Here is a 16,853-nt window from a genome sequence, read left to right as displayed (position 1 = left end):
AATGGCCGCGAAACTGGTGGTAGCACGCCGAAGCGACGACTCAGAGCACAACTCGAGCTCTGCCGCGATCACGGACCATCGTTGCTCGCTGCATCCGTCCAAACTGACCACCCAAACGAAGAGCGATAGGCTCCTTTTCGGTCGGACAGCAGCACACCTCTGGATCGGATAGCAGGACATAAGAAGTGTCGCGGAAAATCCCTCATGATATCGGATGCATGACAGGTTCCAGGTTCTTGCCTAGCGCCTGTCGACAACTGCGGCAGTTGCTGCGCCTTAGATTGAGTTCGTCAGGAGACCTCATCGTCCCGCTTGCGTTTCGTCCGTCGGATGATCTCGATCAGCAACGGTTTCAGAGACGTTGGAATCGAGAGTTCCGAAGGATGACGTGCTTGGCCAGAGCGCAGCGCCTCCACGGCCGCGAGAGCAGCACTCGCTCGGAGCGACACATCAGGGGAATCAAAGGCTGCACGGATGCGCTCAACAGTGTCGAGACGTAAGCGCTCTTCGTCTTCTGCTGTCATGCGTGTGTCCAGACCCAGAGCGTACAGGGCAAACTCATTTCGCGCCAGCCTTGTCAACGCATCCAGCCATGTACAATGCGAAAGCTGCTCGTCAGATCCTGTCTCTGCTGTAGCATTCGCTTGTATCGTAGCGGTACTGTTTCCAGCACTAGCCAGTCGCTCCCGCATGCACACAATCGCATCTATTGCCGCGGGGTTACGCTGCACCAGAGCTTCGTGCAAGAGCAACGCCCGCGGGGCGTTTCTCGCCAGAGCCCCAATAGCGAGAGCGTATTCGGATTCCTGGTACGGTTCGCGGACAACGCGATCCAGCAGAGCCCCAGCGAGGCGGTCAGGGGCAGCGCCCAAAGCCAACAAACATGCCATCGTTCCTGAGCGCATTGCTGGGATCCATGCCTGGATGACCGCAGCGCCTGCCCCTGAGACCGTCCGTATCGCCAGCCGCATTGCGTTGAGCATATGCTGATCCTGGTTCTCAGGCTCCTCAGAGTAAAGCTGACTCGCACATCTCTCCACCAAGGTATTGGTCAAATGAATAAGCCAGTGTACGTCGACAATGCTCGGTTTCGAGTTCGCGCACGTGAAGCGCTGAACGATTGCGTTGAGGTAGTATCTCAGCAGCTTTGACTTGTTGAGTGTGCGTAGCGAGCGCGCCGCCAGAACACACGCTTTCCTCTTGGGATCGGTGACAAACTCCTGCCACCTGTTCAGGTCTGTAGCCTCGAGCTGCTCAAGCTCCAACAGGTCACTCGAATCCTCGGCTGCAAGCGGCGGCGGCTCCGTTCCAGGAGTTCCTGGACCTTGCTCTGAACTTGTAGGCACAGATAGCCCGGGTTCAGGTACCAGAGGCGTTGGGGCACACGGTTCCACCATGCAGTAAACGAGACTGCGTGTGTGAAAGGTCGCTGGCTGAGCAGCACACACAAGAAAGCACACGCACGTACACGCACAAGAAAGCACACGCACAAGAAAGCACACGTAGGGGCCTGTTTGCGCGGAAGACGCTCTGGTGTATCCCGTCGGGAAATGGGGGAAACCTCATCAGACGCCTGCGTGCCCTTGGCTGCTGATCCGCGGGTGCATGCCACGGATGTGCACGCTCGTGTTCGCGCCAAGCGCGCTGATTTCCTGTATGCTTTCTACTCAGTTTTGCACTGCTCCGGCTGCAGTTTACAGCAGGGGATTGAAATCATAGCACCATTCCCAGCATAGACTGTAGACGAATTGCCTATAGGATATATATTCTATACTGAACAGTGCAAGGAGGACTGCATTCCTCATTCAAGTCGGTCATACAATAGAACGCAGGTGCTTCAGGATCATAGAAAGAAAACAGATGCGCTCTGCATCAGAAACTGCCACCCCCTAGGCGTGCTTGCGGTCGGCGGTTGAACACGATTTATAGAGCACGTAATAAAAAGCAAATGCGACGATCGTAGCCGACATGGGTGTCAATGTTTCACAACGGGTCGTTCGTTTGGTCCCGAAAACACTAATGTACAGACACAAACAAAGCGTCCTAATGCACACACGGCCAACTAGCACCGGAATCGCAACGACAGCGTTCCTGGAACGTTGCAGTCGATGTGAAGACGGAGAAGTCGGTTTGTTTTCTCTCAGTCGATGAGACTTGCTTCGGATGAAAGGATCGGAGTGTATATGGGTATTCGGGGAGCAGAGTGCCCGTTGTATGTACGATCGAGCACGTAGAGAATGACGACATCTTCATCTATTCTAGCTACAGTGGATTCATCTGGCAGCCTCAGTTTGGCTCGTAGAGAAGGCTCAAACTACAGCGCCAACCATTCCGTTGAATCATTGAAGACGTTTTCATTGCAGGTCTGGCGACGGCCTTGATTGGACAACATGGTAAATCACCATTCCCCTGCTTTCTCTTTCCGCAAGTCCTTCTCGCTCGGGGACTGTCGCTACCTAAGGGCATGAAGGAGTGCGTTCATTTTAATATTCTACGGTACGGGCTGAGGTGTTCACTTCATAATGTCGAGATAGGGAGAAGACAGCGGAGCGCCTCGGCTAAATAAGAGTACGGCGAGCTGACAGAGCACCAAATTGCATAGAAGGCACAAATTCTAGCAAACCCTGTATGGATGAGTTCAACCCGCATCAGTTAATGCATGGAGTTCCTGAATCGAGACTTCAACGTTGCTACCAATATAAGTCGATGTGCGGTGCTGAAGACGAGATCCGAGGAGCTAAAGCGATCGCACTTCGCGGGGCACCCTCTCAGTCTCGAAGCATGTGCGCATAAACTGAAATCTAAAGCATAGGGTTGGCCAAAAAAGGTTGCGCGGTGCCCGTGAGTCGGTACTAGTTTATCCTGTATTCATTTATAGGAACAAAAACGAGCCTCTAACTAGCAACGAGATAACTATCCCGTTCCCTGTCTAGGGTAAGCGTTGAAATGCGGGAAAGCTTTCCGCATTGTCGAAAGTTTATCATCTAGGCGAGAGGTCCAGCGAGCCGGACGAGTCTGTCAGACCAGTGCTCCATGCTCTTCCCAGTGCCTAGTGCCGTGAAGGGATCTGAGAAGCTCGTTCGAAACGCAGTTTATTCAGTGACCAGGAGCCGATATGCTGCGTTTGGGCGTCGCCCTGGTCGCAGTGGACTCCAAGTCAATCGCTTCGCACTGCCGCAGGCAGTACTTCTGTCTGCGCAGCTGGCAGGCTCCCGGAATAATTATGTACTCCGACCCCGTGTTGAATGAATCATGTCTCGAGCCGACGCCCTCCGTGGCATCGCAAAGCCGTTCTCTCTCCGTGATACATCTGCTCCACCGGTGTCGGCGCCAAGGCAGGTGCTCAAAGCAGATACTCTGCGAACAGAGGAACATAGAAAACGACCAGTACATCTGAGAACAGTTGACGGAACTCGGTGGTAGGGTGCAGCAGCATGATGGACGCTTTCCCGAAAGCCAATATCCCTCTCACAATCCGGAATCCATGAATTAATGTACATGTTTTGTCATCGGAAAAAAAATCATCGACGCGATTGCCGACGAAGCGCAGCAGGCGCGTGGGCCTCAGAGCGTCTGGGTTTGCGTATGGCGAATACCGCCCGTATGGCTCTGCTAACGTGCTTCGTCCATGCAAAGACTCGAGGAGGGCCCGGAAGATAGCATATATTTTGATGCCTGGGATAACCCAGCGATAGCCGATGCCAGAGCGCTGTACGAGGAGGAGCAGCTCTTTGCTGCGCGTCGAGTTCTAGTGCAGCAGGGTATCACTGCGGCGCGTGCTGCGAGCTTCGGACCCCTCATTGAGGAGATTTTCCGGGAAACCGATGACTTATCGCTTTTTCTCCAAGATTTAAATGACGAAAGCGATCCCGCCTATTCAATAGCAGTGCAAACAAAACGAATGATAGTACGATATCGTAGGATTCCCGGCAGTGTCCTACACAAGTACCACGTCACAGCGGAGTTGAGTGCACCGCTCGAGAACCTCTGTTGTGTACTGGCTGAACCGGATCTCTTCGGGCAGCTTTTTTGGTATGTGAGGGATATAAAACTTCTGGTTCCGAGTGGACGGGTGCAACGTGCGGTTTACGCACGCTTCTATGCGCCGTGGCCCTTCGCGGACCGCACCATCTACCTGGTAGGGCGAGGCATTGATGCGCTCGATGAACCCAGCCAGTCCGTTTACATTGTGATTCGCTCTGTGCGCCCCGCTGACGGTGCGGCATGGCGTGCAGCGGAACGGATGCGCGAGCGTGTGGCAGACCAACGCTCCGTCACCGTCGAAGCGCGAGCGTGTTTCGAGCTGCATCCGGTATCCCGGGGTCGCACTCGGGTCCGTCTGGTGGGTGTATTCGATCCGCGTATCAAGTTTATTCCAGCATCGCTCATAAACTGGGCGTCCCGAAAAATTATTAGGCACGGCACGAAACAGTTGGGCTGGGTTGCAGCGCATCTCTCAAAATTGCAGACCGAGCACTGGAAACGTCTGCATGATCCTGAGTGGTGTTTCGGCGTGTATCCGTGGTTGAGAAGAAGACTCGCGTCTTTCTGGTGGACACGGGAAGCCGTATCGGAGAGTCAGTCTCAGAGCAAGGGAACGACATCGGTCCCGTGGTCAGGGTCGCGTCTTAGCGGATCTGAAAGTGAGCCCAGTGACGTCGAGATGCCCGCCGATGTCGACAGCAACACTCGACTGCTTCGCACGGTAGGCAAAAGCGCGGCCTCTACGGGGCATGCATCACCACGAACCTGAGCGATCTGATGACGTGATCGATACGGCAATGGCTCGCAGATGAAGGATCTATTGTTCCGACCTAGGATCCGCTGTGCTTTCAGTTAGTCGACGTGGCATACAAAGGCCGTGAACGGAGCCGTGACACCGCGCAGATTTGTGGTCAAAATGTGTACGGAACCGGAGCGTATCTAGTAGGGTGTATGCTGGGCATGCGATGAGCGAGTGAGTCGTCTTTGCCGCCGCCAGCGAGATGCCGTAGCGCTGCGCTTGCGCGCACATGCCATATTCCTCTATCAATCTAGGTCATGAGCATCTGCGGGATAGCGCACATTCGCTACTTCGCACATACAAATAGCACTCACTCGGCACTGAACAACGACCAAGGCGATCATCGAAACGCAAGTCAAATTGCGACCTAAGCTTGACCAGCGTCGCCCCTGCTGCTATCGCGGAGCGTCACTCAGAGAGCGCACCACGATCGCCCGCCGTGCCGTCTACGAATACAACGACACGCTGATGCTTTACGGGCGGTGGAGAAACGGCCCTCATTAGAGGTTATCTCGCCGTTGTCGCACGAGCTAGACTGATAGAATGAGCGCCGGCGATGCCTGAACGGACGCAGTATGGTTTCGCGAACCGAGGCGTGCGGGCTTTGGCAGGCTACCGTTATCGAAAGGGCGCTGGGTCTCTGAAGCGTCATTTCTGAACGCCACCAAAGAAGCTGGATAGTATCGTGCTGGTGCCGCCAAGTCCAGATTCTCAACAGAGGACCCATCGAGAGCAATCCGGGGCGCTCGGTAGCTTGATGGTAACAGCGTCCGCCTTGATCATAGGTTTTTTCGAAATGGCGGTAACCTTGCAGTTACCCCAAAGCATGAGAGATTGGCCACGAGACGCTGGGGCGGCCTGCCGCCGCGCATATGTCCGCAATGCTGGTGTCAGATAGATATGGAATGCTGAATTGCTCGCTTTGTTCCTGTCATTCGATGTTCCGGAACTTGCTTGCAGATGTACGACATCGACATTAGAAGTGCAACAGTTGCGGTTTTAGGATACATACTTAGTTTTAGGATCCTCGATTCTCGTATAGGAGAGGCCCCCTCGACGCGTTCCCGCTGGAATACGTTACTGCAAGTGGAATCGAGATGGTTCGTGACGCCAACGAACAAGCGTCCGTGAAGCAACCGATACCAGTCTTCAGTGGATATGGACAAGCAACGAAACCTTTCGTTTCTTTACGTCGAGTACGCGCAAATCACGCATTCTTCAACTATTCGATAGTTCTGCTTGGACGCAACTCGAGGCCGTAGCATATCGCGCCCCTGAATTGGCGAGCAAGAATCAATCGACTTTGTCCTTTGATGACCTGTTGACACGCCCATGCTAAAAGTTCACTGAACTTGTGACGTCAAACACGGGGCTCCGTTTGACAGGGTGCTCCGCTTCTCTTTGTGGCCGTCGGAGCCCCGTATTCCGTGCCCGCAAGATACGCCGTCCCAGACATGCCCCCAGGGGCAATCGTCTCTTCTGTTTGTGCGGAAAAGGGCCTGGGACTCGCATCTTCGTCATTCCATCGGTCGCTTCGCGTGGAACGCTTGCTACCGCGTAGCGCGAAGGGCGCATCAACGGATCTGACTTTTTCGTTGTCTCCGGCATGGATTATCCTTCCGGTGCCTTTTTCATCATCATGAACGACATCGCGTTCCACAAATCCTCTATCGAGTGGAGTAGCGTGTGCTCGCTCGTGTGGCGGGGATTATGCACTCCGAGGATATCGCGCAGGTGAAGCCCGTCGTCCTTCGGTACTAGAGCGGGCGCAAAAACGGCGGAGGGTATTCCTGGGACCCCTCTTTACACGTCACAGGCATGAGCCGGACGCGAAAACAAGCCTTCATGCGCCACAGGACGGCACACGTAAGGGGAGCTGATGGGCACATGTGCCCATTCATGATCGTTACTATGTGTCACCGCTGCGAAGGGCGCGTCGAATCTGTAAACAAACAAGATGCGAATGGCAAGCGAAGCGTAGTCTGCAACTACTCCCTGTGGATGAAATGCATGGAAAACGGCCCGAAGCGGCGAAATCGGAACTTGAACACTGTCACGAACACTTTTCGACTACTGAAAACAACGCTGGAGGGACAGGAACGCACGTATTAGATAACGGAGACAAGCGAGAGGAAAAGGCAACAGTCGCAGAAAAAGCATGTAATGGCTATTGTTGATTCGGATGGAAAGACACTGCAGCTGAACTATGGTTGCTCGAGTCGGTGGACTTCACTCGTTCAGAGGAGCGAGAACATTCCGCGACCATACAGTAAAGCAATACCGACGTGGAGACACTTTTCAGCCTTCTTCGACCGGCCCCCTGCTATCAGTTTCAGCTTCTGATTGCACTTTTCGAGCCTGGGAGGCTGCCCCTCAAGGTTGCATTCCGTCCGCTCTGTTGGTATCGTCTTCAGCACTGTATACCTTCTGATATGGATGGCGGCGTTAGAGTCTTGGTGCACGAACTCGAAGCGTTTCTTGCCGCTGGCGGTACTCACCAATGCGACAAGTCCTCGAACTCGTATCCTGTGTGTCAATTGGTGCTCTCCCAGCTCACCGTGGTATTCTATCGACGATGCGCCCCGCTACCGCCTCTCCATCACGACATTCTGAAGTGCAGGCCCCAGCTCATCCTTTAAGTTTTCTAAAATGAACACAGGTCTGTGTGTCCTTAGATGAGGATATTCTTGGAGGAAGAAGTACTTGCACAAAAAAGATGAAATGTGTCTCTGGTGTGTCACCGTATGCCGAACGCTTCGCGATTCTCCCAGTGGAGCAATCATTACGTTTCACAATAGAAAAACCCATTCGAATGGGTTAAAACACGGAGCGTACGAAGGAATGAAATGCAGCTCAACCCCAAAGGAATCCGAAAAAGCTCGAACGCAAGGAAAACGGTGAAATGACGCGCGATCGAATCGAAGGACGCTGCTAGACGTCAGGCGAAAAGTCTTCTATGGTTCGACAGAGTGGTTTGTGCTCTTGCATGGGCCCTCTCTACGAGCGTAGCAGAAGCCGCCAAATGTATCTACTGCAGCTCGAACAGATGCTGATGTTCTCGTTCTCTTCCAATTCGATCCTACATTGAATAGGCTGCCTGCTCCGCGAAACCCCCCAAACGCTTCAATCGTTTCGTCCGAAGAAGTTCCCATCGACTGAGAAACCAAACCGACGTCCCTGTGCTTTATACCGATTGCGGAGTCCCCGGAACGCTATCGTTGCAATTTCGGTGGAAGATGGCAGGTCGCGTCATCGGACATATTTTGGAACTGCATCCTGGTATTTTCAAGACCACACGAGCAAGCTGGTGCGTATCTGATGCGCACGTGGTGACGATGATCGTCGGTTTCGCTTTTCGTAAGGCGATCGACGCGTCGTTGTCTACCGTTGACCGCATGGACGCTGTGGGAATATCGGTTTTTGGCGCGGAGTGCATCTGTCATCTTTCAAGATTCCTCAATTATCTGTGTACTATGATATGATTGAACTGAAGGAGGAATGCAGTACTCTTTGAACGTTTCAGTGAGGAATATATCTTACTGGCAATTCGTCTACGATCTACACAAAAAATTGCATAGCGATTCAGATCCCCCACTACGAACTGCGAAAAAGCACTCTTTTACATGCAGCGGGGCTGGAACATAATCGAGTTCAAAAGCCGGAAAACGCAAACGCACGGACGTCAACGGCGCGCATCTATGGAATACTAGACAAAAGAGACAACATCATGGCTGGCAGCAGTGCGTTTGCCACGCAAATTGCGCGCAAAACCCCCAACCTATTTATATATCAAATTCTCGCCAGATCTCCTACTACCGCCATAGCTCAGTCGGTAGAGCAGTGGACTCTTAATCCACGGGTCAAGGGTTCGAGCCCCTTTGGCGGTGTATACCTTTTTGTAACCACGTTAAAATAACTCGCTCGCTTGAGCATTTACTCGGAAACTTGTGGATCCAAACCGCTCAGTAAGAAGCGAAGCAACGAAGGATCTACTGCTTCAACATGATGCTCGTGCTGCCGCCAAAACGAACCAAGTACGCGGAAACTTCGGGGGGAAAACGTCAGTCCAAACAGTTGTAGGCGACCTCGGTTCATATGCCGAAGCCAACCAGCGCAGGGGCAAGCACAGCGTACATCGTTCTCCTCTGGTTTCAGCGGCAGCACGCATAGAATACGGATCTCCTCAGATACCGCAACAGTGCAAGCGAGTTATGATATCCGCATAGTCCGGTTCGTTGTCCGCATGCAAGACACCGTGGCGAACCAAAAAGTCAACGAGAACCAGCGCCGAGTTTGGCTTCCATTCATGCTGGGCCTCAACTAGACTCGCGAGCGCCTCCTCAGCGCTCACAGCGTAGAACGCGTCCACTTCGCCATCATGGTTGTAGGGTTTCCAGTTCTCTTCAAGCTCTAAATCGTAGAGATACAGGACTTTTGCTGAGATTCCTTTGCGCGTCTCATAGCGGTAGCGGACACAGCCGACAGGGACAGGCGCTGGACCGACATATGCCGCCTCCTCGTACAACTCCAGCATGACCTGCTGCAGCACAGAGGTCGCTGCGGCCGGTACACCACCAGCAGTCAGCTGATCTAGGCGCCCCGGATATGTCGGTTTTTTCCAAGACCGACGCGCCAGCCACACGAATAGTTCCGGTCTTCCGTCTTGTCCGGCTTTGTAAAAGTAGCCGTTAATGTGGACACCACTCGTCTCGATGCCCAGGTACGGCATACAGGCGCGTTCAATTTCCAGGTACCGGCCATTACCGAGCCGCAGCGGCACCCTTTCGTTTCGCCAACCTTCGATGAGGCCGCGGTCTCGCATCCGCTGCATAACTTGCTGCAGTCTCTCCGTCGTAGCGTCGTCATGGAAACGGACAAATCCGCTGTCTGTGGTCTCACTGGCATCGAATACTGAACATGTCTCCAGCTGAATGTCAAACACTTCATGGTCGGTGTCAGCGGATAGGAGCTCTGCGGCCCAGTTGCGTCCAACAAGGCCGATCCGCGGTGCATCTTGAGCTGTGCTCGCATAGAGCGGTACGTAATCCCTCTCTCTTATGCGGTGTGCAAACGAATCTAAGGCCTTGAACAATGCGCCACGTGGAAGTGCCACGCGGTGTATGCCTCGCGGCCGCCAAAGGCCGGTCCTTTCCAAACGAACTTCACATTTCTCTTCATCGTCTCGAGGGAGGATCAAGCGTTCCAGAATCTCTGAGATCTCGCGAAAAGTGTCCAAGTACGGACGTGTGTTATCCGTTCGCACAATAGAAAGTCGATCGCTATATTGGGCCATGATTTTTGGGGCCTCTTGTGCATACTGCCTCAAGCGCATGTGCACGATTTCCAGCTTATCGTCGCAGCGGCGCTCGAGCCGGTGAACAACGTGCGGCGGCGGAGGCGCCAGCCGCGGGTGATACATGATGCCCGTAATCGGGTCAAGGAGACGCTCACGTGCCCAATCGAGCAAATCCTCGTCAGGTCTTTCGAGTACGATGACGTAGTCGATCTCGATGCCGGCGCGATTAAGCAAAACTGCCTGACGCTCTGTACGGGGGAATCCATCCAAGATGAATCCCTTATTCCGGCAATCCTCTTGAGAGAGTCGCTTTTTCAGGATAGCCAGTGCAAGATCATCAGGAACAAGCTCGCCACGATGCACATATTCGCTGGTCAGGCGGCCGAGTTCAGTATTCGAGCGTATCTCGTTTCGCAACAGTGTTCCCAATGATATGTGGACCATACCAAACCGACGCGCGATAAGCGGTGCCTGGGTGCCTTTGCCAGAGGCGGGCTTCCCCATCAAAATTATCCGCAGGCGTGCCGGCCTCGGCAACGGAGACAGTAGCGTCTTGAGCGATTCGTCTCTCAAGGACTCCAGGACCACGCTCCTTGGTAAATCAGACAAATAGTCGTCGGGAGTTACCGAAATCGACTCTCGCTCAGATACCGCAGACGAGTCGCCTGTACGAGAGTTCGGTTCCGGTTCCAGCGCGCCGCGTTGCTGCGGTGGTGCACCATCCGGCGGCCGGGGCTGCGCATCGGTTCCAGCGTCCCTTCGACCCGTGCTTAACCCAGAAGCGCTGTGCTTCATGCCTTGTTCTACGGGTTGATGCCCGTTGGAGTGTGCTGGGTTCTTGGACCCGTGAAAGTGCGACATCAAACCCTGTCCGGTACGCTGAACTCCCAAGTCGGTGTGCGCGTTGTGGCCATTGGCGGTTGGGGGCGCCTCGCTCCCAGTGTACTTCAAGATTTCTCGATCTGATTCGCACCATAACGTTATTCTAGTCCTGAATCGAGGCACCCTACTCGCTCTGAAGCTTGAATTCGATTTCCAAACGCAAGCACGCGTCCCGTCCGCTTGCGGAACCCTGTTCCTAGAAGCACCGATAACAAACGCTGCGGGCGGCTCGTGCGCACTGACACCTCCCATAAGTCAAGCAAAATTATAGTTGCCCTAAAATCGACAATTGTCCGGTCACCTGAGTGCCAGGTCGAGTTTGTCTGGGCAACGGCGCTTTATACACCGGATTCTGGAAACGCCACCGGGCGGCACGAACGTCCTGCCGTTGAGCGGATCGGCGCGACCGATCAGCCGGCACGGTGGATCATGTGCCAGGCACTGATGGATAACTTTTTCCATGCTGTAGTTCTTCGGGTCTAACGCTTGCATCCCGTCCCGAATGTTGAAACTTTCGGGTGATCAGCGATCTTAGCGTTCGCGAGAACGATCTCATGGTCCCGAAACACGGATTTTTCCGAGCAGGCAACAGGGGTTTGACGCTGAGCATACCGAGAAGCGACCGTAGCGGAGCTGCGACTTGCGCGGACACTAGAGGCAGTACCTGCACACCTTGGCATTCGGTTAGATTCAATGATTTCAACCTGTGAAAACGCGTGGCTTGTGCGTTTGGAATCGCGACAGTGGCAAATGATTCACAGCATCAGTTGAGGGTGTAGACGCAGGCGTGCAGAGCTTCTCGAAGAGGCTCAGAGTGACGCGCTTGAGCACCTTTGCATGTGTCTGCGGCGCGAGGACGCCGCCTAGCTTGCTTGCGTGACACTTTGCGACCTGATTGAACACGGAAGAAAACGGGGCGTTTGGGAAAAGTTTCGACCCTAGGGAAGCACATGGTGATCTCGTTTGTGTACCGATGCGATGTTTCCGATGACGTATTGCACCCGAACGTTCCTGTGCATCTTGGTCGGACCGTGCGATCGGCGTCGGCACGCTGCACCTGAACGCACACGAAATGCAGACCGTCGGTCGCCATCTGGCATGGTACTGGATAGCGCTGTGCGTACTGGAACGTGTTGCACGCGTGGTAGCGTCGTGCCTTAGATGCTATCCCGTGTCAGATAGATATGGAATGTTGAATTGCTCGCTTTGTTCCTGGCATTCGATGTTCCGGAACTTGCTTGCAGATGTACGACATCGACATTAGAAGTGCAACAGTTGCGGTTTTAGGATACATACTTAGTTTTAGGATCCTCGATTCTCGTATAGGAGAGGCCCCCTCGACGCGTTCCCGCTGGAATACGTTACTGCAAGTGGAATCGAGATGGTTCGTGACGCCAACGAACTAGCGTCCGTGAAGCAACCGATACCAGTCTTCAGTGGATATGGACAAGCAACGAAACCTTTCGTTTCTTTACGTCAAGCACGCGCAAATCACGCATTCTTCAACTATTCGATAGTTCTGCTTGGACGCAACTCGAGGCCGTAGCATATCGCGCCCCTGAATTGGCGAGCAAGAATCAATCGACTTTGTCCTTTGATGACCTGTTGACACGCCCATGCTAAAAGTTCACTGAACTTGTGACGTCAAACACGGGGCTCCGTTTGACAGGGTGCTCCGCTTCTCTTTGTGGCCGTCGGAGCCCCGTATTCCGTGCCCGCAAGATACACCGCCCCAGACATGCCTCCAGGGGCAATCGTCTCTTCTGTTTGTACGGAAAAGGGCCTGGGACTCGCATCTTCGTCATTCCATCGGTCGCTTCGCGTGGAACGCTTGCTACCGCGTAGCGCGAAGGGCGCATCAACGGATCTGACTTTTTCGTTGTCTCCGGCATGGATAATCCTTCCGGTGCCTTTCTCATCATCATGAACGACATCGCGTTCCACAAATCTTCCGTCGTTTCGAACAGCGGCCCCATGAGCGAGCATCCGGCGGCGTACGCGACGAACGTATCGCCCAGAGGGAGCCACTGATCGTAAGGGACGGTACCACGTCCAGAAACGAAGAAAGTCATCCATGGCGGCCTTCTGCATAGTTCAGGCGCATATACCGCGCGATGCCTTGAGCCTTTATGTTCCAAAAGGCGATGCTCGGAGGAGGAGCTGTGATGGACCCAGGTGAACTCCCGACCACAACCGGGTGTCACCGCTGTAAAATGCACACCGATGCTATGCAAAACAAGTTGAAAATGAAATGCTCGGCATGGATAACAACTGCCGCCTGTGCATGATATGCACCAACAACAGCTGGAGGCACTTATGTCGGGACTCGAACGCTGTCATTAACATCCTTCAACTGCTGACAACGGAGCTGGAGAGACAGAAGAGCCCATCGCATTTAAATCCAGAGAAAAGGCAGATGAAAACGAAGCAGTCGCGGAAACAAAGCTCACAAATGCTCCATTTGGTGACAGTAGCAAGGAGCGCCAGCTTTAACGTGTATCTCAGAGTTCCCTGGGTAGATTCACGTAAGTTCGGCCCGAAAAGATGCCGGACGAATGCAGGCAACGATCGAGGTACCGGCACCGAAGGCAATGCCGGCAATCTCCTGCGCAGCACGAAATGTCACGTGACATGCAGATGAGACAGCAGCCACCGAGACACGCACCGTCGACACGATGGTATCCGTGCCATGCCGTGCCGTGCCGTACCGAAAGCGCCATCACGGCTGCGTAGCTTGCCAGACAGCAGCGGTTGCCTTCGACCAGGGCGTATCTCGTATTGGCCAGTACCGCATAGGCGAACACGTCGCACGGAAGAGTGTGTACTTGAAAAGCGGGACTTGACCAAAAGGGCTGGCCGCTTCGACGTGCGCGCTTCCAGGGTTCTGGGCGTCCCGTAACACGCTTGCACAACAGACGCACCTGGGAGGCGGCATAAGCATTGAGCACACAGCGCAACCTCGGGGCCTGCGCTTCGGGCTAAGCTCGGCCGCTGCTGATGAACGTTCGTGGGCAGCGGGGCCCGGTTTTTGAAGATGACGACGGAGCGTCCTTGGCAACACAGGCGTTTCCGGGCAACTCAACACAGACTCCGAGGAAAGGGAGCTCGCTCCCTGAGCGAGGGAGCGGGGAAGACGTCCCGCCCGGCAGCGCGGATAGCTTTGGAAGTTCAAGCTCGGCGCTTGCGCAGCTTGCATCGGTTGCCACAGTGGCGGCTGCGGCGGCAGCGCAGCGCCAACGGTATCCGTTCCCGAACTTCATGCAAAACCTATCACCGCCAACTTCGTTTAACTTGAATGGGTCCGATTTCAGTTTTCAGTTCCCTTTTACAGATTTGCGCAGCTTGCCAACGACCACGGAACTACTGGGATCGCCAACACTCCTGATGCAGAATAGTTCTGCTGGACTCGTTGATGACGAAGATCCACTGGTGAGGTTACTCCGTCAGGAGGGCTCCTTCGGAGGCAACCAAGTTGCCGAGCGACCCGCCAGCGCCACAAAACGACCACGCCCTCACACTCCACTGGACAATGCGATTGATGCGAGAGTGGTTTCGGATGTCGGATCCGAACATGATCCAGCTGGACCCGCGATGGGTCGTCTCCCCACAAGACCATTGATGTCAGAGACTAAAACGGAGGCACCAGTGGCGAACGAGGCAGCCTCCAGCTTTTTATCGCCCAGCCCTCTGAAGCGAATAGAGCCAAGTCCATGGTCAGCGTCAGACTCGGCACGAACGTGTGGCGCCCCGGAAGCTGTTACCGCTGCTGACGCCCTGGATAGCAGGAAGAGATTTGAAAGCGAGCCGGCCGAGCAGTTGCAAGCTACGTCAAATGACCGAGTACCCGATGGCCTACGCGCGGAACGAAACCGCCAGGCTGCAGCCGCTTCCCGTGAACGTCGCCGAGCCATGGTGAACGATCTGGAAGCGCGCAATCGCGTTCTAAGCGAGCAGAATGCCCAGGCCCAAATCGAGGTCCTTACGTTGAAACGCGAAATGTCTGAACTCATCCGACATTTTAAGGCACAGCTGGAGCGCCAGGAGCGAGAAAAGGCACAGTTAATGGCGCTGATACAAAAACTACAGGAGGATAACGCGCAGTTGCGCAAAGTTGACGAAGAGACTGAGAAACTCATGGGCCTTTCAAACGCTGATGCGATCGGTGCTGACGCGGTTTCAGAGAAACTCAAAATCAAATCATCAAAGCCTGCTTCCAAGAGGCAGTGACTCGTGCCAGAGCGTTTCGTTGCTCAATGCCCGAGGGCGCGCATTATGGCAGAAGCGCCCGGCGCTGAAACAACCAGAGCGCTATCAGTGGACGACAATGTCCATGCGCTGTGCACCTCGCGTCGTTAGGGGTAGCATCACGCATATCGCTATTGACGCAACTGTGCGCTTCTTACTCTATCGAGTGTGCAACACGGGGATCGAGCTTCGTTCTGAACTGTCGATATTAAACGAATGCATAGGATGTATCGTATTCTAGAGGGTGAAACCCGTGGTGATTGACGCGGAGTGCGCTCTTCATCCAAGGCGCACGTAGCTTCGCACGAAACTGTAAACCTTTAGCCTGATGCAGCGAATGACTGCTGTGGGATATCGTACCCGCGAGCGCCACGAATTTCATCGAGACCATTAAGCAGGTTCAAAATAGCACCATACGAGACCAGATGGCTTGTCCTCGCAAGACGCGTCCTGTGTAGTATCGCCCCGCAACGATCGTATATGCACCACCGGATTGCACTGAACCGATGAATATCCAGGAACTAATGGGATTTTAACGTCAAACGCACTTGGAATGCTACAGCTCTACCCGGCGCGCTCGTTCAAGTCGTTGCACACGATCGTCCTGCTCAGCGGTCTACAGCCGCAAGACTAGGCTCCGGGCGAGCGCTGTTCTGTCCTGTATAAATGGTTTCGCAATAGTATGGCTAGAGGCTGGACGAGGCTGCCTGGTGCACCATGCCTGCCGTTGAAACTACTCGTGTACACCAAGTTGAGCGAAATCGGACGCTCTATCTGGGCAGTTTCTCACTACATGGGACGTTGCAGCGCCGATTTTCACACGAGCGGAGTCCGGGATCTGCATGGAGTCCTCGAAGGATGCGCTGTTTGCACGAAAGCGTGATCATCAACAAACCCCAGCAACATCGAATAAGAGAATACTATTATCGTACATCATTAACCGAGGAATATCGTTCCCGGTATCGCTGTGGATGGCGCACCAGCGTTTCTGGATTGCTGACCTTTTCGTACCAGTGCCTTGCTCTGGACGAGAATCCTGCGCCATCTCTCTTGACCGGCGAGATTTTCATCGAAAGTCTGCAGCAATTCAGCACAATGCTCATACTGAGCACGAAACGAGTACGTTTCATGATCGCTCGACACGAAGCCGCAGTACGCTCCGGAAGTACAACTCGTTCCCAGATGTTGATTGAGGTGTTCAAGCCTCGATGTAGAACGTTCTTGTGTGCATGGTTGCTATTCGTATCGCATCGAATCAAGCCTCATACATAGGAACGTCTCGTCATCTGACGTTCGGTAAGCTTGCCGCACGCCATCTTGTGCATCCGGGGCTGAACCACCGCTTTCTTTCCTACCAATACCTGCGTGCTCGTGATGCTTGTACGTCGTCCCGGACGCATCGAAAGGAATCATATAGAATCGATGCATGACTCATGGTACGCACTTGTTGAAGGAGCAGGCGAGCGATCCTGACGCGCTACAGCATGTAGCGCGTCAGCGGCTGCCACCAACCGAAGTGAACTTTCTGTAATTTCCCTTTCGAAATCATAGAAGAATTTTGAGAATACTCATTTCCTGTGTTCGTAAACCCAAAGCTTTGGGCGACTCCAGCGCAATACCATGCATTCCTGCCAGGTTTCGATCATG

At 54.0% G+C, this 16,853-nt stretch overlaps 4 protein-coding genes and 1 non-coding gene across 5 annotated transcripts; 3 read left to right on the top strand and 2 right to left on the bottom strand.

The window, feature by feature from the left end:
* Nucleotides 1-290: 290 nt before the first annotated feature.
* CYME_CMT387C (hypothetical protein) lies at nt 291-1,397 on the bottom strand (the record flags this gene model as incomplete). The annotated part of the gene is made up of 1 exon (XM_005539315.1): nt 291-1,397. One exon carries the CDS (start codon nt 1,395-1,397, stop codon nt 291-293), a length of 1,107 nt encoding a protein of 368 aa, XP_005539372.1.
* Nucleotides 1,398-3,628: 2,231 nt separating this feature from the next.
* On the top strand, nt 3,629-4,753 carry CYME_CMT386C (hypothetical protein, conserved; the record flags this gene model as incomplete). Its single annotated transcript, XM_005539314.1, has 1 exon — nt 3,629-4,753. The coding sequence occupies one exon, from the start codon at nt 3,629-3,631 to the stop codon at nt 4,751-4,753; it is 1,125 nt and encodes a 374-aa protein (XP_005539371.1).
* Nucleotides 4,754-8,597: 3,844 nt separating this feature from the next.
* On the top strand, nt 8,598-8,670 carry CYME_CMT385R. Its single transcript has one exon. It is a non-coding gene; the product is annotated as a tRNA-Lys (tRNA).
* Nucleotides 8,671-8,966: 296 nt separating this feature from the next.
* On the bottom strand, nt 8,967-11,213 carry CYME_CMT384C (adenylate kinase; the record flags this gene model as incomplete). Its single annotated transcript, XM_005539313.1, has 1 exon — nt 8,967-11,213. The coding sequence occupies one exon, from the start codon at nt 11,211-11,213 to the stop codon at nt 8,967-8,969; it is 2,247 nt and encodes a 748-aa protein (XP_005539370.1).
* A 2,745-nt stretch (nt 11,214-13,958) lies between these two features.
* On the top strand, nt 13,959-15,188 carry CYME_CMT383C (hypothetical protein; the record flags this gene model as incomplete). The annotated part of the gene is made up of 1 exon (XM_005539312.1): nt 13,959-15,188. The coding sequence occupies one exon, from the start codon at nt 13,959-13,961 to the stop codon at nt 15,186-15,188; it is 1,230 nt and encodes a 409-aa protein (XP_005539369.1).
* Nucleotides 15,189-16,853: the final 1,665 nt, after the last annotated feature.

This window comes from Cyanidioschyzon merolae, chromosome 20 (genome assembly GCF_000091205.1).
Source record: "Cyanidioschyzon merolae strain 10D DNA, chromosome 20, complete genome".
In the NCBI taxonomy this organism is placed as follows: domain Eukaryota; phylum Rhodophyta; class Bangiophyceae; order Cyanidiales; family Cyanidiaceae; genus Cyanidioschyzon; species Cyanidioschyzon merolae.
Note: the sequence above shows the minus strand (reverse complement) of the source record. Positions and strands in the feature narration are given on the sequence as shown.